Below are 24,851 nucleotides of genomic sequence, written 5' to 3' on the forward strand. Positions count from 1 at the left end.
TGTGTGTGTAATGTGATACTCCTGCAGCAAGCTGAGTCCTTCCATTAGCAGTAGAACTAGACACTGCACTGACATATGCTTAGGGACTGATAAAGCATCACAATGGCTGAGAATTCCCCTCTCACTAGTGGTTGCACTTATGTTAGTAGCAGCCAAAAAACTAGCACCCAGTGATACGTGAAAGGGATGCAGTCAGCAAAAACTCATATTTAAAACCCTTATTTCTGTTACTAGCCTCACTTGGATTACTAACTCGGTTTTAAACACCTGGTTTGTTTTACACCACTTACGTTGTTTATTTTCTCCAATTGTCTTATGGCTGGATGACAGAAAGAAACTAATCAGTTTCACTTTTACGTACATCTTCATTTTCTGGTTCTCCTGACCTAGTACAAGGAATCAATTGCAGGAGACATGTTTTTTTTTTTTTTTTTTTTTCATAGCACTGAAGACAAACAATATTCATATTATCTTTTGTAAAACCTTTAACAATATAAACCTGGGAACTGAAACTAGTAAATGTCTGTCCATTTGCTAACATAGTATTATCGATTCTCCTAGTTCCTTGATATTACAAGGATGGGTGACTGAGGAGATGTCACTCCTGCTTTTTCTGAAGAAGATTAAGGAATTGTCTACCTGTGTGGAAAGAGTTCCAGCAGTGCTCTGCCCCATACTGTCTGTCTGTCCCGCACAGCAAATGCATGAGAACTCTCTTCACTGATGCGGCAGGTGGAACAGAATCAGTTGGCCACAAATAGGAAAACAGTCTGACTTGTTTCAGAGTAGCAGCCGTGTTAGTCTGTATCCGCAAAAAGAAGAACAGGAGTACTTGTGGCACCTTAGAGACTAACAAATTTATTAGAGCATAAGCTTTCGTGGACTACAGATAAAGATGGCTCATTTATGGTACTTGGAAAGCTGAAAGGACTAGGGCATCTGCCCATTCATCAGCTTCCACCCAACTCATTCAGTTTTTATTTCAAAAGGGATTTTGCATATCTAGCACTCCTTCCCTCACAGTGGCTAATCTTTCTAGAACCCACACCCCTTTGGAGTCCAGGAGTTGTCCTTTCCCTAAATAATAAAGCAAAATATGTTTCTAATGGTGATAACTATAGTTCCATTATTCTCCAAAGAGGCTGACTAGATAGACTGTGTGTTTGTACCAAAGAGTGGAATGGATAAAATTTGCACCTTCTTTCTTGGACCTTGGATGCCTTACAAAGACCAGCATCCCTGTAAACAATTGGTTTTGGCAGGTGTCAGTCAATATCCTTATCTATAGATTGTCACTCTAGGGGAAATTCAGTTCTGAGTTTTTTGGTGTGAGGTATGGGGAACTGCAATCATTGCAGGCATTTTAGAAAATGAGATATTTGTACCTAGGTTTTGAAAACTCTGTGATCCCAAGATGAAAAACTCTTATGAATATGGCATTCGTTCAAGAGTTGATTCAGCATTCCTAGGACTGACCATTTGAAACCTCTTAACCTAGCACACTTGCCAAAACCCTTCATGAATCTTCTGCTTTCTTGGTTTTAGGAGGAACCGAAGAAAGTTTGCTTCACATATGACCTTTTCCTGAATCTGGAGGGAAACCCACCCGTGAACCATCTTCGCTGCGAGAAACTGACATTCAACAACCCCACCAAGGAATTCAGACACAAACTTATTAAGGCTGGAGGGGTGAGTGCCGGAAGAACCAGGGATGCGAAGAGACTTTTAGTGAAAAGGTGTAGCCTACTAATTCTATTCTGGGGGTTCTCTCTGTACTTGAGACCCTGCTGTTTTCTGATTAACTTAGCTAGTTAGATACCCTTATTATAAGCAATCTCAACTGGACACTTGCTGCGTTTGTCTTGGGGCCAGCCCAGATTCAGGTTCTGGTGACCTAACTGAAATGCTAGCAGCTGCAAGATGTTCTTGTGTGGATCACTGATGCACTTGTAATTTCAGTATAAATTTGTCTGTACACTGTGCCAAGGCCATAAACTGGTGGCTGCAGGTATCAGTCTGTGGATGGTGACTTTTTTTGTCCATCTGGCTGTTTTTTAGATTGTGTGAGTTCCTTTTGTGAACTGGTTGGTGTCATTAACTTCCTCCAAATGTACCAATATATGGAAGGAGGCTCAAGAAAAAAGACATCCTACAGTGTCCCTATTCCTCTTTCCCACAAGCAGGCTTAGTAGTTGGCACTTCTGGCAGTAAGTGTTCCCTATTCCTGGCATCAGCTGCCTGTCACATAGGAAGCAGAACCAGGGAGAAGTTCTGGGTGCCAGATTGTTTAAAGCAGGGCTAAGAGGAGAACACGCCTCTGCATGTGAGAAAACATTCTCTCTCTGCACATGCTGGTGGGGGCCACCAGTTGCGGAGGAGAGAGGAACCCATTTCATCATGTCTGCTTTCTTAAAGCTGGTATGTCTGCGGAGAGATTAGAAACATAAAGTTGGAGAAATAGAGACTGAATTAGAATGAAAGGAAAAGAGAAGAAGGAAATGGAGAGAGACACTAAATGCCAGGAGAAGCAGAAAATGAAGGAAACTGAGTTAAAGGAAAATAGGAAATATGGGGGATCAAGTTTGTGTGATGGAGAATGGAGGCAAATAGTGGTAAAAAGAAGTGAAAGCAGGTGAGAAAGGAAAAAGTGGAAGTAAATAGTAAAAGTAAAGTTATGGAGAAAAGGCTAGATAGAGCCTTGAAAAGCTGCATTAATGAAGACCTGGGAAGCCACAGTGGGTTCTGTGGAAATTGGTACCGAAGAATCATTCACTGGATATTGCCAAATAGTTGTATAAGGTCTACGCAAGTTACCTTGGCCCACATTCCCTGTGAGATCTGGCAAATTTGCAGTCAGGGTTCTAATAATTGACAGTAAGTCTTTCCCTTAGTCTTTTTCAGCTAAGGTTGTAATTTGACAGGGTTTTAGGCTACACCTGATATATGACTCCAGTCCAGTCAAGCACCTTACTATTCCAGGTATTCCTAAATTAATTGCAAAAAGGTTGTCTACCTAAAACCATCTTTCTGGCCTGGGATGGTAGAAATAGTCTTGTTCCATGAGGAAGTTTGTAAGCAGAAGATCCCAGAAGTGGAACTATTAATTTACTTGACTAAATTCTAAGTCAGTCTATCCAGAACTTCCCCACAAGTCCCACATCCTCCTGCAATGAGGATGAAGAGGAAGAGGCTTATTTCAGCCATAGGATGGTGCTGAGCGCTATTTGCTTTTTGCCATTTGTACTTTTTAGGACTTTAGTCATGCATTTTTCTTGCACATCTCTAGGATCATCAGATATTGGAGTAACATCATATTTGGCCCATTAGTTAGAAACTGGGTAGATCAGCTGTGAGTCACGTCTGATATGATGCATCAAAAATCTTATTGGTCCTATAGCTCATTGGCAAAAAATGTGGAAGAGATTTCTTTCAGCCCCAAATTCTCAGGGGAATTACTTTAGCTACATAGAGAGGAACCTAGAGACATTCTGGCCTCTCATGGCTGTCCACATGTTGCGCTTCTGATCTTGCCAATAAATTGTTTTTCATGGATGTTTTTTAGCTGAAAGAATCAAACTATCTCATATTCTGTGAAATCTTGCTCTCCCTGACCCCCAAACTGTTTAGGGCATAAGAGAGGCTGGTGCATTTTACTCTTGGTGTCTCCAGCCTCTCTTGGTCATAGCCAGAGTTATGCATCCTACTTTTACATAGGGTGTGGAAGTTCCCCTTGGTGGAGCTGAAACTTGGCATTGCATCTTAGCTCTCTAACTCATCTGTTTGAATGTTCTCTATTTAAACATTGTCATTGGAGCTGGGAATCTTAACTGGAATTATTCAGGAGATATCTTACATCTTTAAAGGGAAAAAAGACCTAAATAATGGTAGCCAGAAATGATCAAAAGTCACTTGCTGAAGAGTAATTATGTTAAGAGTCGACATTTCTCCTTACTTGTATATCATTTCTCTTCTTTATTACTAGGTGATGGTAATGCCAGAAGGAGCAGAAACGGTGTCCAGGCCAAGTCCTGACTACCCTATGTTACCCACAATACCGCTCTCTGCCTTCTCTGATCCCAAGAAGACCAAACCATCCCATGGGTCAAAGGTCAGTGAGGTTGCTGCATTTATTTTGGAGCATTGGAGTACAGGGCTCTGTTGCTGGAAATGCACCCAAAAATGAAGTTTCCTCTGTAGTAACTAATTCTGGTTACTTACTCTGAGCATCTTGGATTTCTTCTAGTGTCCCCTGCAATTTGTGGTGTTTGCTCTGTAGGATTCCCTTCTAAGCAACAGCATTGCAATTTCCTCAGCTTTTAATGGAGGAGTGCCACACTCTGTAACCATTGTTGTCATCCTCTGTACCTGACATGTTGAGAACCCTTTAAATGCCTCCTAGGAGCCTCGGTTTCCTTTCTAGTAGCTCACCTACACAGGCTATTATTTAATCCCTACCTAGTATAGTGACAAATGCTTTGGAAATTCATAGATGAACATGTCCCTAGTGGAGTCCCATTGAGTCCACTGCTCCTGTCTCTCTCTCTCTCTCTCTCTCTCTCTCTCAAGTCCAGAAGGCCTTTAGAATTCTTGAGACTTCCTGGCCTCTCTGAAGAGATTTTGAAAAATTAAAGCTGAGAGGATTTGTGAATATTTGTGAGCTAAGCCTACATGCTCAATTGCTAGAGCGGATGTCTTTAACTGAGGCTAGTAAAGCTTTCTTTTAAAGTCATTTCCAGTTGTTATAACTTGTTTCCGTATAACTGGATATAGACTAATTGAATTCAACTTTTGCTCCCTGTCTCATGCAATAGCTGTGGTCAGAGTCCCGGAGGAATTCAACCTCCCAGCAGGAAGGAGAGGTTGACTAGAGAATCAAAACTTACTCTAGCGGTGTGAATGCTTGGGGTGGCCATGTAAAGAGCACAAGACGTGCTGTATCTGATCAAGCCAGTGGTTTGAAGATTTTGATATGCTGCCTGCAGCAATAACTAATTCCCAGAGGCTCCAGTAGAAGGTGAAATTCACCTTCAGCCTGAACCAGCCTAATGCAGCTGACCTTGTGTAGGTTTTTTACATAGCAAGGGCAATTCTCTCATGATCCCCACAGGCAATATTCTGTCCGTCTGCATAGCTACAAAAATTAATGTCGAAGTTCGAAAGCTTGTCTCTTTCATCAACAGAAGTTGGTCCAATAAAAGCTATTACCTCATCCACCTTGTCTCTCTAGTGACCAAGGAGTTTATTCCATGCTGTAATCCAGTCCTACTATGTTTTCTCCATTCTTCTAAAGTTATTGTATTTTGGCTGTGTCCAGGTTCTTATAGGCTGCAACAGGGAAAAATGACTTTGAATCATGGATTGCTTGTCTAATAGTGGCTGATTTGATTTTTGGACAGGTATTAGATAGAAAATGCTGAATCGGGAAGAATGACTATGGCCATGGCCACACTAACAAGCTTACAGTGGCGCAGATGTCCCAATACAGCTGTAAGATTGCTCATATAACCGCTCTATGCCGACAGGAGAGAGCTCTCCTATGGACATAGCTACCGCTGCTCGTTTAGGTGGTTTTACTATGTCGGCAGGAGAGTGTCTTCCCCTGACGTAGTGCTGTGTGCACGAGCACTTAGGCTGGCGAAATTTATGTCCCTCAGGCGGGTGGGTTTTTTTCACACCCCTGAGTGACATAAGTTTTGCCGACATAAGGGGTAATGTAGACATGGCCTAAATTGGAGATGCTTCCTCTGTCTCATTCCATGCAGTCATTCCATACATTCCTCTCTCTCCTGCTTCCATGATGGCAGAGCAGCGTGTGCGCACTGTCATCCAAAAGTGGCAAAGGAAAATGACTCCTCATTATGCATTTCTATTCCCTGAGATAGGCAGGTCCCTACTGAGGTGTGGGGGTTTTTTTTGTACTGCTTGTTAAGCTAAAGATCTGCTGTGGCAGGAAGCCTTGGCTGTGATACAAGTGTCAGAGGCCTCAGTCGTTTTCCTAAGATCCAACATAGTATTAGTTTAATGCTTGATAGGTAAGGCATTTTTGGAGGGGGATAGTGTGATCACAGCTCATTCTGGCAGGGTAAAAGATCTAATAAGTCTCTTCCATTGAATTGTTTTGTTTCTAAAATGTCTCTGTTATAAGGACAGCTTGGTATAAAAGTTCACCTTATGTTTAACACTTACATGAAGTAATATAGTCTTCACCATAGTCTGTGCAAATTTGGATTATAGTGCTGTACTGAGTTTCAGGTTTTTACGTAGCTTCTGTGTTTCTGTCCCTAAATTTTAGGATGCAAACAAGGACAGTAGTAAAGCATCCAAACCACACAAAGTAACCAAGGAGCATAGAGAGAGGCCAAGGAAAGACTCTGAGAGCAAAAACTCCTCCAAAGACCTCGAACGAGAACAAAGCAAGCCTTTGAAAGATTCCTCCAGAAAACCAGCGGAGAACAAACTGCCTAAGGACGAGAAAGCACCTCCTAAAGCTGCTTTCAAGGAACCAAAACTGGCCCTGAAGGAGACCAAACTGGAGAACACTTCTCCAAAAGGTGGACCACAGCCGGAGCCAAAATCTTCCAGCAAGAGGCCCTCCAATGTGGAGTCACCAAAGCCTAGCGCCAAAAAGCAAAAAAAGAGCAGCTCCAAAGGGGTGAAGAACATCCCAGGAACTTCTCCCCGAACCGCGTCTTCCTCATATCCAGAGAAGAAACAAACCAAGGAGAAGATGAATGCCAAAGTGGAGAAAGTAAAATCTGAAAGTGAAGCCAAGGAGATCAAAAAACCCGTGGAGATGGAGGAGTCAAATTCAGAGGATGAAACTTCTTTTAAATCAGAGGTGAGAGAGGGTTTTTCTCCTACCTGGCCTGGTGGGCATGTTGCTTGGGTTTCTTCATGGAAAAAATGCAAACTAGATATAGTCTTTGATCTAGTCTTATTTCAGAGAGGACTAGATGAAAGTGCGATAATGAACTATTAATGCGTGATAGTGGGGCCTCAGATGGAAGGGGTGAGCTGGGCCCGAGGGCTAGCCTCCCCGAGCCCATGGTTCACCCACCGCCCATGTGTCTAAGTTATGGTCTGTCATTCAGATTTAGTTTCTTTGCAGTGACATTTATGGTACATGGTGCAGACCTGAATATTCCTTCAACTTCTTTGGTGATAACATCATGATTTTGTGCCCTGGTCCCAGTTAAAGAACTGAGTAAATAATTTTTCTTTTGGAAAAGCATCATAAATGTAAAAATAGAATGTAGTGACTTGTCTGAGGCTGATGGCAAGAACAGGGAATATAGTACCATTAGGCAGACCTCAGAAACACTACCTGATGCTTGCTAGCCTAGCCAGAGGACCAAACTTACTAAGTGAAGGGTTCTTCCACAGATAGGCACCTGCAGTGGCTCCAGGATCATCACAAAGCCTTGTAATAATGGGGGTGGGGGAGTGCGGCAGGGCCTTGTCCAGCCCCCAGCCCCTCTCTCCCCCAGCTCCACTCTGGCCCTGCCTCTGGCCCCCATTCTCAGCTGCCGGCCCACAGCCACCACTCCGGGCTGCGGCTCCACTCCCTGGCCATGGCCCCCTGCCCGGCCGCAACTCCGCTACCAGCCAGGGCGGGTGCAAACACACTCCATTATTGGTAACGGGGGGGAGCACAAGAAGAAAAGTTTGGGTACAGCTGCTCTACTCCCTCTTTTCCTACTGCCTCTCTCTATGAGCTAGGGTGCGATTCCCTGCTCATGTAGACATACTGGTGCTAGGTCTCATCTGAGCGAGTGTGCTAAAAATAGCTGGGGAAGCATGGGCAGCAGCGGCACAGGGCTAGCAGTACCGAGTACAAACCGGTCTGAATCCCAAAGGTACGTACTCGGCACAGCTTAGCTCATGCTGCCGCTGCCTGTGCCGGCTCATCTACATTACTATTTTTAGCACGCTAGCTCAGATGAGAGGTAGAATGAGTAGATCTGTGTGAACTGGGAATCACACCCCGAGCTCATAGTGTAGATGTAGCATTAGTAAACTGAGAGTTCCATTCATTCATTCTCTCTCCCCTATCTTTGATGGCTGCTGGGAGAGGCGAAAAGCCACTTTCTCCCTCAAGGATGGTTGTTTACCTGTTCTGCATTGAATCACAGGAGCACTCCTCTTTTGCCCTTGGCGTGCTCAAGTGGAGTGCTCCGTTGGTGTATTCTGTGATTTGCTTTTCTGCCTGTGTAATTCAGGCAGAGAGCCGTAGAGGACTGGACTATGGACAGGACATCACGTACCCTCTTGCCAATTTGGCTGGCTGTGGCAGAGGGCATTTTTTCCAAGCCCTGCCCATTGCATATCTTTTCCTCAATACTTTGATTCAGCATTAAACTCAGGAAAGGCCTTGGATGCCTTGGTGAGAAGTGCATGGTATTTGGAAAATGGAAACAAGTGTACAAAGAGAGCGGCATTCTGAGTGTCCACTCAGTTTCCTGGTAGAATGTCCATGCACCCTGGTGCGCTGGATGAAACTCAAAAGAACTCCCTCCTTCCTGTTTAGAATGGAGTATAAAATGGTTTAGCTTCCCTCACTGTGGCAGGACAGTGGTCTGACCCACAGCAGTACATAATACAATGCTTGGATCTAAATAAGAGTTATGATTTTAAACTCCATTGTTTTTATAACCGCCTCAATGAGAGGTGATACTTAAAAATAAACAGCTGGAGAGGCTTGTTGCTAAGTTAGCATTGGTGTTGACACTGGTCTGTAAAATAATCTGAGCCCAAATTTTGGTCCGCTTCTGGACATTTGCCAGAAGACTAAGGGCTACAGTCCATACGCACAAAATTGAGACCGGTGTAGCTATTGTTATTTTAAATATGTGGGTGCGGTTATGAAATGTGTTCTTTGAGCAGTGGAAATTGGCAAAAGTAATTCAGCCAGTCACAATTGACTTTATTCATTTGTAACTGTGATCACATTAGTTAAAATGCTCTAACTTTTTTCTCATTCTTTTCTCATGGCTATGTCAGTCATAATGTACAATATCCATCTGAGGAGGATATAGATAGAGAGGGACTTCAGGAGTGAAATGTTGACTTACCTGCCAAATAGAGATTTTTGTTAAAAAAAAAAAAAAGTGTGGGGGGGGAAGCATTGTTACCCATCATCACTTATTTGTGCTTCACAAGCCCAGAAGCTTGTCTCTCTCACCAACAGAAGTTGGTCCAAAACAAGATATTAACCTCACTCTCCTTGTCTCTCTGGTATCCTGGGACCAATACTGCATGCTTCACATATAGACATAAGAAATAGGATGTGGTTATAAGATCATGTGTGATATGATCACCTGATGTTCATGAATAATCCCTGCCATCCCAGGAAAAGGCAGAAAAGACTCCAGCTAATTTGTCCTGGAGGAAGTTCTTTCCAGGCTACTCCCCGTTCCCCCCCACTGTCCCAATCAACTTGAGGACCCATGCCTGAAAAGGCGTACTGGTCCTGAAAGCAGTCCTGACAGGTAGTGTGCTGAAAGGCCTTTAGCATGATTTTTATCAACCAAACCACTGGAATTACCTTTTTTTAATAGTCTAAAACCTTAATCTCTGAGATTCACAGCATTCAGAAGCTACAACACATTGGTTTCTGACTTCAGCAGTTCTTGAAACAGTGGCCACCAAAAGTGAGGGTTGTGACAAGAGAAAGCAAGACAGTCAACATGATAACCTGACTAAGCCTAATAATCTCCAGCTCTGGCTGGTCATGACTCACAACTAGAATACTGTTTTTCCAATGGAATGTGGCATTATTTCTAGCCCAAATTGGAGTAGCTGTCCTCAAATTCTCACTAGCCACTTGGAAGAACAGTACTTTTTTGGCACCGATCTAAGACTGAACCCCTTGCCAAAGTAACTTTCAATTCCTGGCAAATCAGTATGAATGTTGGAGATTCAACGTGGGTGAGGTAAAATCTTTTCTTGGACCAACTTCTGTTGGTGAAAGAGACAAGCTTTTGAGCTACTTGAATGTTGTTATAGCCATTGAAAAATCCTTTGGGTGTAATTTTCTCATTTCTTGTGTTGATGTAACTTGTAGAAATATTAATGTGCACGGTGTGTATGAAGGGGAGGGCTTCCCCTTCCCTAGTGCCCTCAGAACGGATCTGTGCAGAGATCATCTCTCCTCCAGGGCACTGGGTCCAATCTAGGCAACTCCTTCCCTCAGCCATGTGGGCTCAGGGAAAGGAGACACGCCCAGGGTAGAGTCAGTCATCGAACCAAGCCATCAGAAGCAGCAACAGCAGCAGGTATCTGTGGTCTCTGGGACATCATCTGACCATGCCGTCTACTGTTTCCATTCTGGACACACTATCTTCTCTGCTGCTTAGCTCTGTGCTACATTCCCCTTCCCCCCCCTTCTCTGAGTCACTTTGCTGAACCCTCCGTGCTTTCCTCATTACTGCTCTCTGCTTAGTATCCCTTTCCCTTTGGCTATTAATCACTTGCCTTTCCTCCTAATGCCACCACTGCCCCTTACTACAGGATATATGAGCAAATCGAGTAAAATAAACCAAGCGCCCCATAGAAATTACAAACAAGAAAAACAAATCATGGCACTAATGACATTTTCCCACCATAACGTCTTTTATTCTGGTTGGATGTGTTGTCCCTTTCTTCTATCCCTTGTCTGTTTAGATATTAAGCTCTTGGGGGCAGGGATTGCTTCTTACTGTGTGTTTGCATGTGGCGCTGTGTGCCTGGCACACGTTGGTGCACCAGTCCTGTTTGGAACCTTGAGCTACTATTGCAGGAGGGTTTTTTTTGTTGCACTTCCCTAATGAAGGAGCCCCAGTTGTGACTCTCTAATTAAGGTTGTAAGATGATTTCCATTATCAGTCTCATATTTATTACCATAAACTGTCTGACTTTTTCTGATGAGTTGGAGGAAATATTTAATATATAGAAGTTTGGGAAAGCAATGTGTTTCTCAGGTTTCAAAATGTGTTCCAAAGTTAGTTTGTAAAATAGCATCCTAAATATGACAAGTTTCAGAGTAGCAGCCGTGTTAGTCTGTATCCGCAAAAAGAACAGGAGTACTTGTGGCACCTTAGAGACTAACAAATTTATTAGAGCATAAGCTTTCGTGGACTACAGCCCACTTCTTCGGATGCATAAATATCCTAAATATCTTAGTCCAGAAGTTTCGGGTTAGTTTTATTCAGTCAACTTGAATGCAGCTAAATGCATCACATTATATTTACAAAGGCTAGGGGCAAAGTTGAGTTTCTCATTACACAAAATTGAAGCTGAGAGCTCAGTCAGTCCCTGATCATTTATAAACTCTAGTGGCTAAGCAAAAATATAAAAAAATAAAATGGTAAACTTGAAGTAAATGGGTCTTGTTCAATGAACCTATAAATTCACTGCACATCTTTTAGAATTTGTAAACTCTGAAAGTCAAATTGCTGGTGGTCTTTGTTCTGTTTGGGGCTAAAGAAATTCCAAGCTCCATTAATGGAATTTGTACATTCTGTGAGTCAAGAAGTCCCTGTTCAAGAAATCTACAAGCTTAACTGAAGCAGGTATAGCTTGCAGATTCAGAAAACCTGTTCAGGTGTCAGTGTGCATGTAGAGCTACCTATGCAGTATATATAGGTTATGTACAATATGCATGTGTATAGCAGGGAATGACTGTTCCATCAATGATTTTTGGAAATATAAACAATCAACATTTTAGATTGGCTACAGTGAATTGCAGGAAAATTATTCAGTCTTATTCATAATGCAAACTCTGAACTGTTTAAATGTTAAAGCTGCTAAAACACGTACTAATGAACATCTATTTTAAGAGCATGTGTAAAGGTGAAGGAGAAATCACTCCCACGATCTGGAATGACATGAAGTGGAAATCTCAAAATAGACAAATAAGAGTTGGGTCAGATTGTTCTAAAAGTAAAGATTCCTCTCCTTCCAGACTTAATATGACATTCTTCTGTATGGGTGAGGTGTTCCAGTGACTCTGTAGACCAGTGGCTCCCAAAATATGGGGCATGTGAAGGGTACTTGGATAGGCCTCTCATTTGTTCTTGAGTCTGAGCTTTTTTATAAGGAAAAAAAATTTAAAGCGGTTATGGTTGAGCAGAAAATCTTCAAAACCTGACGACAAGTGTAACATACAGTGGTGTCTGCCTGAATTTGCAAAGAGCCTGAAACAACAGTTTTGAGGTGTGAATTTCCCTATTTAAACTGGTGGGTACTAAATCAGATTACAATAATATTTCAGATGTTGACACTATTTCACTGCTCCTCAAGGTATGGAAGAGAGAAAAAGAAGTATATTATTAAGGTCTATGCCAGCATTTTCTGAAGTTGTGGGAGAGCATGGCATGAAGGACTAGCTGGGAGGCAGGGGAATGGAAGATGTAGAAGACGTGTAGGTCTTTTAACAACATGTAGCAGAGTTGCAGGGGACGATGTGTGAGATTGGCTTCATTTTTCCTTAGTGAAAGTTCAGTTTTCACAAGTTTAGGAAACTTCAAAACCACGACCTTTCTATGAATTGGGGATGCTTTATTCCAGATACACAAACCTAGATAGATAGTTAGAAACACACACAATTCCACCCTGGATGGGGTGGGGAAAGACTGCTTTAGGTGGTAAGGGAGTAGATCTCAGATGCAGCAGGTGACAGATGCTGAGGAATATTGCAGGAGGAAATTAGTCTAATCAGTTCTACAAAGACAAATATTTCACTCAGCTGTTAACTTCAGCCCAACTTTAGATTGTCCATGCTTACAATAATATGACAAGTAGAACCTCATCCCGTAGTCATAAACGCACTCCAAAAACGATCTCCTTGTCTGAGAAGAGGCCATGTAATTGGAAAATAGCTTTGCCGTAGTCACCCTTTAGTCAATAGTTTGGTATTTTTGTGTGCCCAAAACTATTGACTGGATAGGTATTGGCTGAAACTAGCTTATATGATCCCGTGTCATAAAACAGAGACCCCTTAACCTAGGGTAATTTGAAACTGTAAATGCAAGGCAAAAAGACCTTGTCATTCAGGACAAGAGCTTCCCACTGAGTGAAGCATTTTAAGCATATTTCTTTGATATTCTGCAAGGAGTAGAGTAAACTGTAGCAAAGTGGTGTGCAGAGTGTGGCTGCCTGCCTTAGTAAAGTGGGATGGACCAGGGAGACCATGTAACACCTGTGCTGTGCACTCTTCACTGGGTGCCAGTCGCCTGGGTACATTCAAGATGTTGGTTTTACCATCTATACATTTCTAAATAGCTTGTAGCCCATGTACCTCAAACAGGTTTTCCCTGTGACTCAGCACAGCTAGGGTTGCTGGAAAGTCCGATCGAAAGGGTCCTGTACAGTGTCTGGTCAGATGTACTGACCGGACACAAAAGTCAGGTTGCCTGGGTTGGGGAGGGGTGCTGGGTCATCAACCACACTAGCCCCTACTCAGCCGGTGCCGCCTCCTACCAGCATCTCATGGGAAGGCAGGCTCTGCATCAGGGGCTGAAGCTTCTGACCCAGCCCCGGAGCAAAGGAAACCCAGCCTGGGGGAGGGGAGGGATGTGGGGAGGCTCGAGTGACGGGAGAGAAGGAAGAGGAGTGAGTGGGGTGGGGCCTCAAGGGAAGAGGAGGAGCAAGGGGGAGGTTCCAGTGCTCCTGTTATAGTGTCCGTTTTTCAGAAATTAGAAAGTTGGCAACCCTAAGCACACCTCTTTGTTCACCTGGAATGCTTCAGTTAACAGTCCCAGGGAGGCCCAAGGAAGCAGGGGGCAGTGGGAGTAGTGCGGGGTTTTTTTTGTTGTCTCCTTATTCTTGGGAAAATGTTGTTTGTAATCTAAGCTGTGCAAAGTGTGCCCAGCAACTGGAGTGCTGGATGCCTCCCAAGTGTTTGAAATAAATGGATGCTAATGAATGACCCCCTCCCCTAAGTAGTTAGTTGTTTATGGGGCCAAGAAGGTGCGGTGCAGGGGAAGAACACCTGTTAATTGGTCAGGTACCAGAGTTATCAGGGTGGCTCCCAGTTCAAAAGCAGCACCTTGGGGAGAATAGCAGCACTTCCTGTTCCCAGCAATCCTGAAGGAGCTCTGCTGTAGTTCTTTGGTATCTGCTTCTGCTTAATAGGTTTAATCCTCATGGGCAAATAAGTGTCTCGTGAACTCTCTAACCCTTGCTGCTATATGCCAATGTATCAAATATACCCAGTGTTAAAATGTTTACTTTGCTATGGAATAAGTTGTAACTGTAGAAAGATCTTACTTAACACTTGTATTTCCCTGGTTTTGGTATGAGATACTTGCATCTCTGGCGCGCTAGATAATAAACCTACAACATAAAAATATAGAAAGAAAATGCCGTCATTGCCTTCTTTTGCTAATGTTAAAAGCTGACATGCATGTTGCCGAGTCCACAGCACGCTCCTATATAGTATTAATGTTTCCTGGTATATAAAATATATTAACCAATAGACAAGCAGGACTTTCAGACTCAGTATTCCATTGCATGAAATAATAACCATTGGCTTTCTAGGAGTATGCACAAATTTAAATGCTGTTACCTGGGAGAACTACCAAGAAATAGCACTGCATTCTGTTACATAGAGGAACGTTAAGTAAATCTAGACCCCAAATTTTACAATAATCCTTACAACAAATAATTTTAATTATCTTTTTACTTTCTGCTGTTTTGGACTAGAATACTTGATTTAGCCTTGACTGCCACCTTGTGGTCTCTGGTACTAAAGAATAGGAGAGCTCTGCAAATATCTGATGCTACATGAAACACTGAATTTCCATATGTTACTAATAGCACCTATTAAAACTCCTATTTACTTGTCACAATTTTATACTGTTTGCTTGTATTTCTGCTTGGAGGAGGGTCAGTGAAGTTGATTTCACCTGTTTGGTCAGTTTCATTTTCAGGTTCTCAGTGTTGGAGTGGCAAACAATTCAAGGGAATATTTAATTGTTTTCCTTGGCATTTTGTAAAGACGAAAACATTTTTATTGATCTTGGCTTTTGTTACAATTTCTGTAAAAAAAAAATCTAAACTGGAGCCAAATCTCAGTTGTCTTGTAAAGCAGTCACTGCTAGGAATGCTTAGTTTAAAGATGTACTGTCAGTTTAAAATATATAGTTCTAAATAGAAATATTCTTAGTTTAAAGAGCAATTTAGGGTATGAGGATTAAAGTAATTTTAAACATTTAATTTATTTTTCATGATTTATGCTAGTTGTATACTTTTTGCACTTCATCTTTCACAGTGAAAATAGACTTTGTATCCAATTTCACTTCCAGGTTGTCACATACCATTTCATGCCTTTTGAGATGGTTTGAGACTCATTAGCGAGGGTGGTGCGCATTGGAAGCTTGTGCTGCCGCTGTTTCAGCTGTCCCGGGGCTACATAATCCCCAAAACAGCCCAGAATAGGGTGACCAGAGAGCAAGTGTGAAAAATCGGGACCCTCTCTTTTTTTAAGGGGTGTGGGGTATATAGTTGGCTATATAAAACAAAACCCCTAATATTGGGACATCTGGTCACCCTAGCTAGTCCAGAACCTTTCACTAATATTAATTAATTGAAATTACATCTTTTATGTTTTTTAAAAAATTAGTGAGCAGTGCTGTAGATAAAATGATGTAGAATGGAATGATGTTCTTGATCACTGCTAGACCATGTTGCATTCTTTTCTGTGGATTGAAAGGTTAAGATTTTTTCTTTCTTTTCTTTTTTTTCTTTTTTTTTCTTTTTACCTTCTATGGGGGGTGAAGTCTGTCCACTCCAGTCCTTCCAACTCCAGTTCCAGCTCAGACTCCAGTTCTGACTCGGATTTTGAACCATCTCAGAAACACAGTCAAGGTGTGTTGCAAGAAGTGATATTCTTCAAAAACCTCGCTTGATTTGTATAAAGTGTTTTTTACCATATGTTACCATCCAGAAATTCCCAAGGGGGATATAATTGAGGCTAACGGGGGATATGATAGAGATTTATAAAATCATGAATGATGTGGAGTAAGTGAATAGGGAAGTGTTATTTACCCCTTCACATAACACACAAACCAGAGGTCACCCAATGAAATTAATAGGCGGCAGGTTTAAAACAGAAGGAAATACTTCTTCACACAATGTCCAGTCAACCTGTGGAACTTGTTGCCAGGGATGTTGTGAAGGCCAGAAGTATAACTGAATTCAAAAAAGAATTAGATTAAATAAGTTGGATAAGTCCATGGAGGATAAATCCATCAACGGCTGTTAGCCAAGATGGTCAGGGATGAAGCCCCATGCTCTGGGTATCCTTAAGCCTTTGATTGCCGGATGATGGGATGGATCACTTGATGGTTGCCCTGTTCTGTCATTCCCTCTGAAGCATCTGGCATTGGCCACTGCTGGAAGACAGGATACAGGGCTAGATGGACCATTGGTTTGACCCAACATGGACATTCTTATGTTATCCTTTTTACACCACCATTCAACAGGCAGAAGTTAAACCTGCTTCCTAAAGACTATCTAAGGCCAAGGATGTAGCGTGATTTTGCTGAATGGAATTGATACATGTTGAATTTACTATGTGATTTTTATGCAAGGGAAGAAATAGTACACCTTTACCTGGATATAACGCTGTCCCCGGGAGTCAAAAAATCTTACCGCGTTATAGGTGAAACTGCATTATATCGAACTTGCTTTGATCCACCGGCGTGCACAGCCCCGTCCCCCCGGAGCGCTGCTTTACCGCGTTATATCTGAATTCGTATTATATCGGGTCACGTTATATCGGGGTAGAGGTGCACCTTATGTATTTGCCATAAGCAAATATTTGTTGCTTCGGTAGTTAATCTCTGGGCACTGAATCTCTCTGGAACTGGCTTTTTCCTGCACAATGTGTTGGCTTCTGCTTTTATTTAATCTTTTAAGATTTTTGTGATCTGTTCAGTTTAAGAGGTTTTAGTTTGTAAATTTGTTCAGTGCTGACTAAAATCTCATGGCATCACCAGGCATTTGACTTTATCCCACAAACTCAATTTGTCCCAATTAATAGAAATTAGAGATGGAAAAGACCTATTAATTATATCAAGTTCATCCCCTTGCCAATGCAGGCGTGTTCCCTTTATTACATTTCCAGTGGTTTGTTCTGTCCAGCTTTAATTACTCGGAGATGGAGCATCCACCACTACTTTCAGCAGTCATAACAAGCACTGTGATGCCCACTTCTTGGGTGATGCTTAAAACTTGCCTGGCACACGCACTCTGAAAAGTTGTTTTTATTTTATCACGAGCAGGGGGAGTAGGAAAAACCCTTTAACTTTTAAAAACCTTTTTATACTTCAATGTCCTTTTTCCAGTAAACTGTTAGAAAACTGAATTTCAAACACTTCTTCAGTCTTGAGAAATACAAGCTGACATATCGTTGGATAGAACTTTAAACATGTGTGACATCTGCCTAATAAATCGTGACTCTTCTGGGTTACCTTAGGGATAAACTAAGCCAAGTTTAGTTTGTAGCAGTCAAATAGGATTCTGTAGCAATCATACTGAAGACATTTTGCATCTGCGTTAAACTGCTTTTCTCCCTTTTCCTCCCTTATCTCTAATCTTAGGCCCACTGCGCTCCATGGTAGAGGATCTACAGTCGGAGGAATCGGACGATGATGACACCTCTTCTGAGGAAGAGGCAGTCAAAGCTAACCCGGTCAGCCGGGATTCCAGGTGATAAGGGGATGAAAGATGCTTAGCCACCTCTTCATTTTGCTTATGTTTATATGTCTATGTAACGTCTATGACCATAATTTTGTAAGAGAAAGGAAACGAGGGCATTGCCATGAGTGCTAGGGTTGTTTTTTTTTTGAAAGGAACAAATTCATGGAGGTTTAAAGAAGAGGGCCTTGAGGAGTATTATGTGGCTGCTAGATTCAAGGTCAATGAAGTGACTAAGGGGAATTGAAAAGGAAGACATCATTAGAGTCTTGTGGGAGCCGTTTCACTGGAATACGGAGGACAGAAGTTGAGCTGGAAGAATTAGAGGAGAGAGATGAAGGGGAGGCGGTCAGGGTGCTTGGAAATAAAGACATGAGCGACAAGACAATGAGAAATAGAGGTTGACTGAAGACGTCTGCAGAATCTAGGCTTTTTTAATGAAAGCTGCTAGTCCTCATAGTTGGGAAACCTTTAAACCTTCCAGTGTTGTCCTACTGAGGCTGCAGGCAGCCTGTGTTGTTCTTATTTGCTTTGCATTGCAGTAGCACATAGGAGCTCCAGCCATGGACAATGGCCCTGCAGTGCTAGGCACTGTACAAACAACAAAATAAACTCCCCTCTCTCACCTTTCCCTTTAATCTCACTGGAGTGTTGATACTAAGGCCTAATATTTGTGGTGGTGTTGTAGCCTTGTTGGTCCCAGGATATTAGAGAGACAAGGTGAGTGAGATAATATCTTTTATTGGACCAACTTCTGTGGGTGAAAGAGACAAGATTTCGAGCCACACAGAGCTCTTCTTCAGGTTCCAAAGCCTAATGATATTTTAAGTGTCAGCACTGACTATTTAATTGCTGATGGTTTTAGTGGAGGGGATGCCGTAGAGGTAGCATGAAGCCTGTGGGCATAGGGGGGTGGCATTGGGAACTTGGAGATGCTGCAGAGAAGAAAATGCAGAAGGGATGGGGTGGGGGTATACAGATCAAAGAAGAGATGGAGTAGAAATAGTAAAGATCCCAAAGGGAAGCGTAGCTTTCCATGGAGTGATGCTGGAAATGACTAAGGTAATGAACGGATTATTATTAGTAGTAGCAGTAGTAAATATTTATTTTTATGGTAACACACAATCAGGATTGGGGTCCCATTGGGCTGGATGTTGTAGAAACACAGAAAAGAGACCATCTGTGGCCTGTGTGGGACTTACACCCTAAATATACCAGATGATAAACTGTCATTAACAAAGGGGGAGCGTACAGGCTTTAGAAGCACAAGCCCAGTTGACTTCCAATGGGATTTGTGCTCCGAACTTCCTTAGGTGGCTTTGAAAATCTTCTCCTAAACTTTATTATTTAACAGCATATTCTAGCCTGTGACCATGGCGGCGGCCCTGCTGTGGACTGGAAGCAGTAATTCATCCTACACTCAAACCATGACTCAGGAACCGTAATTGAATATGAAATTCATCTCTTTCCACTGAATGAGTTTGATCTGGAGGGACTAGAGAAATGGCGAGGCTGGCTGGCTGTGTAATCTTCTCCTTACCTCAGGTTACCGATACACAGCCCCGAAGTGATTCTAATTGCTGCTGCTGATGCTCGCTGATTAGACAGTGCTCCTGCAGGACTTGGCCAAAAGCAGTTTCCTGCTTTAGTCAATGGAAATAGTTGGGTTTTGTCTGTCTCCCCTCAGGATATGCTCAGTGGTGAGCTGGAGCCGGTTCCCACCGGTTCACGGGAACCGGTTGTTAAATTTAGAAGCCCTTTTAGAACTGGTTGTCCCGGTTCTAAAAGGGCTTTTAAATTTAACAAAAGCTCCAGCAGCTCCCTGCCCTGCCCTGCTCCCGGCCCCAGCTCACCTGGCTCCGTCTCCGTCTCTGCCTCCTCCTGTGAAGTCTCCCCCTCCCGGGTTCCCACGAATCAGCTGTTAGCGCGGGAAGCCTGGGAGGACTGAGAAGGAAGCAGCAGCTTCCTGCAGGTGAGCTGGGGGGGGAGGGGGGCGCGCAAGGAGGGCTCCAGGTGCCGCGTGGCTCCAGGCGGCCCCGGCCCTGACCCCAACTCTGGGCCGGCCAGCGGCTCTGGGCTGGCCCACAGCTCCAGCCCCCGACTTCGGCCCGGCCAGCGGCTCCGGCCTGGCCCTCGACTCCGGGCTGGCCAGTACCTCCGGCCCGGCCCCCGCCTTCGGGCCGGCCAGCAGCTCTAGGCTGGCCCGCGGCTCCAGCCCCCGACTTTGGCCCGGCGCCCGTGGCTCCCGGCACCGACTCCGGGCAGCGCGGCCCCCATCTCCAGGCAGCGCGGTAAGGGGGGCAGGAAGCAGGGAGGGGGTGTTGGATAGAGGGCGGGGGGGGGTGGATTAGGGTTGGGACTCGGGGCGGTCAGAGGGCAGGGAACGGGAATTGAATGGGGGCAAGGGTCCTGGGGGGGACAGTCAGGAAGGAGCGGGGTTGGATGGGGTGATGGGGTAGTCAGGGGCAGGGGTTCCAGGGGTGGTCAGGGGACAGGGAGAACGGGTGGTTGGATGGGGCAGGGGTTCCCGGGGGGCCATCAGCAGTGAGAGGAGGGGTTGGATGGGGCAGCAGGGGGCAGTTAGGGGACAGGGAAGGGGGTTGGATGGGGCAGGGGTCCCGGGGGTGTCAAGGGATGTTGGGGGTTGGATGGGGCAGGAATCCTGGGGGACAGGGGGGCACAACCCCCTTGTGGGGTGAGGAGGAGGGAACCGATTGTTAATATTTTGGCAGCTCATCACTGATATGCTGCTGTAGCCAAGATCTGGAATGTCATGTTGGACACATGAAATCAAGCATTTAGCCCAGGGGTTCTCAAACTTTTGTCCTGGTGACCCCTTTCACATAGCAAGCCTCTGAGTGTGACCCCCCCCCTTATAAATTAAACACTTTTTAATATATTTAACACCATTATAAATGCTGGAGGCAAAGCGGGGTTTGGGGTGGAGTCTGACAGCTCGTGACCCGCCATGTAATAACCTCATGACCCCCTGAAGGGTCCCGACCCCTAGTTTGAGAACCCTTGATTTAGCCCAAGCAGCAGCTGTAGGTTTTGAATGGGGCCCTCTACCCACCACAAAAATATACTACTTGGATTAGCTTCTGTCTATATCATAGTGACCAAAAAGGAGTGTGGAGCTTTTTAAGGGTCTGTCATTTATAGTCAACCTGTATTTAAAAACAGTTGAAATTGTGGTGTTTTTGCATGTGTATACACTGAGGATGAGCCTTCAGTGGAAATTTCATGATTTTCCTCCTTATTCATTGTAAATGTTTAGTGCTACTTGTGTATAGTACCAACAGCATTGCAAAACCTTGAGCTTCTGTATGGGAACAAGTGCAGTAGCAGGTCATCATTTGGAATATATTATTCATTCTGAATTCTATCAAAATGTGCTGGATTGGAACCGCATGTTGACCAAAACAGAACTGCAACCTAAACTACAAAGATTATTTTTGACCCGTGTATTTCTCTTATAGCTAAATAGCAGTTTCCTAGTAACTGGTGATGTTAATTCTATGCTACTTGCTTCTCAGATTGAGTCTTAGCGACAGTGACAGTGACAACAGCACGGACTCCTGCCTGCCAAGTCGAGAACCCCCTCCCAGTCAGAAACTACCCCCAACTAATAATAAGGTACTTGCAACGTGGGTATCGACACAATGCTCCTTTATTGGCTTTGGCTTGGATCTGCATCTCCTAAACAGACAAGACTGAACACCTTGGAAGCTTTGCCTGTGGAAGGAACTGCAGGATTAGGCCCTTGAAGGGCTCATGTTAATTGAGGGGGGGACGCTATCAACTTGACATCTAGTCAATTTCAGAGTTCAGAATTCCAGGTGCTACACCTGCTTGTGAGACTCCCTGCACATATCCCTGGTTTGACATTCACATTTTCCGACTTCTTAATTTTGTGTTCTCCCCAAGACAAACTGACTACATACAAAGTAAGCAAACTGGAAAACAGGAATAACTTTTACTCTAGTATCTTTCCATTACAGTAATCTGAAGTCAATTGTAACAGTCGTTGATAAAGTATTTTGAGTCAGAAGTGATTGGTTGTACAGTGTCTCTTTAACACAGTGAAATATGGCTCCTTGGAACTCAGTGATGCCAAGAGAACTGTGTGGTGATGAGAGTAAATTGGGTACAACTGTTCATGTGAGTTGCCAGCCAGAGATGTCAGAATTTTGGGTTGCAACCTGTCTCGTTGCAGCAATGAGAAGACCGTAGTATAGTGCATGCAGTTCTTGGCATATTGCCAGCTAAAGGGCAACAAAGTGGATGGAATTCAGAAAAGAACAGATTAATTTTTTAATATTGTAAGCAAATCTCTCCGTCCCCTCAGTAAATAATTGTTTAATGTTCCCCTCAGGAAACAAAGGGTAGGAATAAATGGTCAGTTTTCAGAATGGAGAGAGGTAAATAGTGGTGTCCCCCAGGGGTCTGTACTGGGCCCAGTCTTATTTAACATATTCCTAAATGGTCTGGAAAAAGGGGTAAACAGTGAGGTGGCAAAATTTGCAGATGATACATAACTACTCAAGATAGTTAAGTCCCAGGCAGACTGCGAAGAGCTACAAAAGGATCTCTCAAAACTGGGTGACTGGGCAACAAAATGGCAGATGAAAATTCCATGTTGATAAATGCAAAGTAATGCACATTGGAAAACATAATCCCAACTATACATATAAAATGATGGAGTCTAAATTAGCTGTTACCACTCAAGAAAGAGATCTTGGAGTCACTGTGGATAGTTCTCTGAAAACATCCACTCAATGTGCAGCGGCAGTCAAAAAAAGCAAACAGAATGTTGGGAATCATTAAGAAAGGGATAGATAATAAGACAGAAAATGTCATATTGCCTCTATATAAATCCATGGTACACCCACATCTTGAATACTATGTGCAGATGTGGTCGCCCCATCTCAAAAAAGATGTATTGGAATTGGAAAAGGTTCAGAAAAGGGCAACAAAAATGATAGGAGTATGGAACAGCTTCCATATGAGGAGAGAGTAATAAGACTGGGACTTTTCAGCTTGGAAGAGATGACGAAGGAGGGATATGATAGAGGTCTATCAAATCATGACTAGTGTAGAGAAAGTAAATAAGGAAGTGTTATTTACTCCTCATAGCACAAGTAGTAGGGATCACTAAATGAAATTAATAGGCAGCAGGTTTCAAACAACCGAAAGGAAGTACACCTCTACCCTGATATAACGCGACCCGATATAACACGAATTTGGATATAACGCAGTAAAGCAGTGCTCCGGGAGGGGGGGGGGGCTGCACACTCGGGTGGATCAAAGCAAGTTCGATATAACGCAGTTTCACCTATAACACGGTAAGATTTTTTGGCTCCCGAGGACAGAGTTATATCGGGGTAGAGGTGTATTTCTTTACACAATGTACTGTCAACCTGTGGAACTCTTTGCCAGAGGATGTTGTGAAGGCCAAGACTATAACAGGGTTCAAAAAAAGAACTAGATAAGTTCCTGGAGGACAGGTCCATCAATGGCGATTAGCCAGGATGGGCAGGGAGGGTGCCCCTAGCCTCTGTTTGCCGGAGCTGGGATTGGGCGACGGGATGGATCACTCGGTGATTCCCTGTTCTGTTCATTCCTTCTGGGGCACCTGGCATTGGCCACTATTGGAAGACGGGAGACTGGGCTGGATGGGCCTTTGCTCTGACCCAGTCTGGCCGCTCCTGTGTTCTTAAACACAGCTTAGATGTGACTAAAGACTGCTTACAATTAGCTGCAGAGCAAAAACACCATGATGGAGAAGAATTTTTCGGGAGGCCCATTAGAAATAATGTTGTTGAACCAGTAAGTGGAAAGTGCATTCTGAACATCAGAAACTGTTCGCTAAGCGAGATCTTTCGAATTGTGGATTGTCAAGGGATGGAAGCCCAATCGCAAGCCAGTGAAAAATGGGCAAAATGCTAGACGTACCCTGTAGGAAACAATTCAGTGCTGCTCCCAGGGAATGGCCTAATGACCTACTAGGCCATGACTGCCATGGTTTCCTGACAGGCTTCTCCGTAGCTGGTTAGCAGTGTGAATCAGTTTGCCTCGGCTTGCAGTTGCCTGGGGTGCCATTCGTAAAGGACTTTTTAATTGTAAGCTTCACTTCTTTTCGTATTATACAGTTCACTTCTTTATCCAGCACAGTGAAAAATCAGAGCTGTCGTTCTAAGTTGCAGAGCTACTGAGGTGATCATTCCCTTTGCCCATGTCGATCCAGGCAGCAAGTGTTTCAAGTCTTTTATCAATATTTAGTGATGGAGAAACGTTTCCCCTCTCTGCCCTCAATCCCTGCATCATGTTCTGTCCTTGGTGCTGTGGACTCCACAGCTCATCTACTTCACTGCCTAGGTCAGCCAAGGATTTCCTTCCATTGGATGCTATGCAGCCAAACCATTACAGTTTTGCCCTGCCTGAATCACAACCCACTATTTGTTTTCCCTTCAGGCCTCTGGAAGAAAGAGTCCAGAATCTTGCAACAAGCCAGAAAAGATCCTGAAGAAGGGAACATATGACAAGGTACTTTTGCTTAGGATAGGCGTAGCATAGTATTGTGGGATACAGGAGGACATTTCTCCATGAAAACGTGCCCCCCACGTTGAAACAATTTTGGCCCATTAAAGGCTTGCACCCTGAAATACTGATGCTGGAAGTACTGACTCAAAATGAGGTGATAGAAATGTTATAAGTGTTTAAGAAATGAACCCCACATCCTTTCCATGTGTTACCTTTTACAATAGTTCTCTCTTACTTTGGTCTTTGTCGTTCCCTTTGAGGAGCATTGTGGCCACGGTGACAAGGCAGTTTATAGCTGTTTGATCTTTGCCAGAATGTTAGAATGGCAGTTTGATTATTGTTTCACGCTCTGCTTGCTCAGAGCCTTGCACTCCTGAAAACTTTATTTATCTCAGTGGATGCCCCTTCTTTCTCCCCTCTAGGGTAACTTAATCAAGTTTTTTGAACCACACACACTATTTAGCTTACTGAGATGCTAAACAGTCAACAGTGATTGCCTGATTTCTTCACTGTTCTGAAAGGTCTCAGTGGGAGAACTCTTCCTACGTAGAAATCCTTCATATGGCCATTTAATACCTTCATTTCTGAGCCACACATCGTATTACTAAAAATCACAATATGAGGATTCC

At 43.6% G+C, this 24,851-nt stretch overlaps 1 protein-coding gene across 8 annotated transcripts in view; it reads left to right on the plus strand.

The window, feature by feature from the left end:
• The window catches only part of MLLT1 (MLLT1 super elongation complex subunit), a 69,456-nt gene that overhangs the window by 31,640 nt on the left and 12,965 nt on the right, over positions 1–24,851 (plus strand). For 2 of the 8 annotated variants that reach the window (XM_024105779.3, XM_024105781.3), the window contains exons 4-10: positions 1,546–1,689; positions 3,983–4,108; positions 6,293–6,838; positions 15,759–15,846; positions 17,583–17,691; positions 21,216–21,315; positions 24,154–24,225. In XM_024105779.3, the coding sequence (XP_023961547.2) occupies positions 1,546–1,689; positions 3,983–4,108; positions 6,293–6,838; positions 15,759–15,846; positions 17,583–17,691; positions 21,216–21,315; positions 24,154–24,225 (1,185 nt within the window). Of the gene's footprint in view, positions 1–1,545; positions 1,690–3,982; positions 4,109–6,292; positions 6,839–15,748; positions 15,847–17,582; positions 17,692–21,215; positions 21,316–24,153; positions 24,226–24,851 lie in introns of all 8 variants that reach the window. The other 6 variants (XM_065578192.1, XM_065578193.1, XR_010594881.1 and 3 more) reach the window with 4 other exon arrangements.

The sequence above is a fragment of the Chrysemys picta genome, chromosome 25, assembly GCF_011386835.1.
Source record: "Chrysemys picta bellii isolate R12L10 chromosome 25, ASM1138683v2, whole genome shotgun sequence".
Taxonomy (NCBI): Eukaryota; Metazoa; Chordata; order Testudines; family Emydidae; genus Chrysemys; species Chrysemys picta.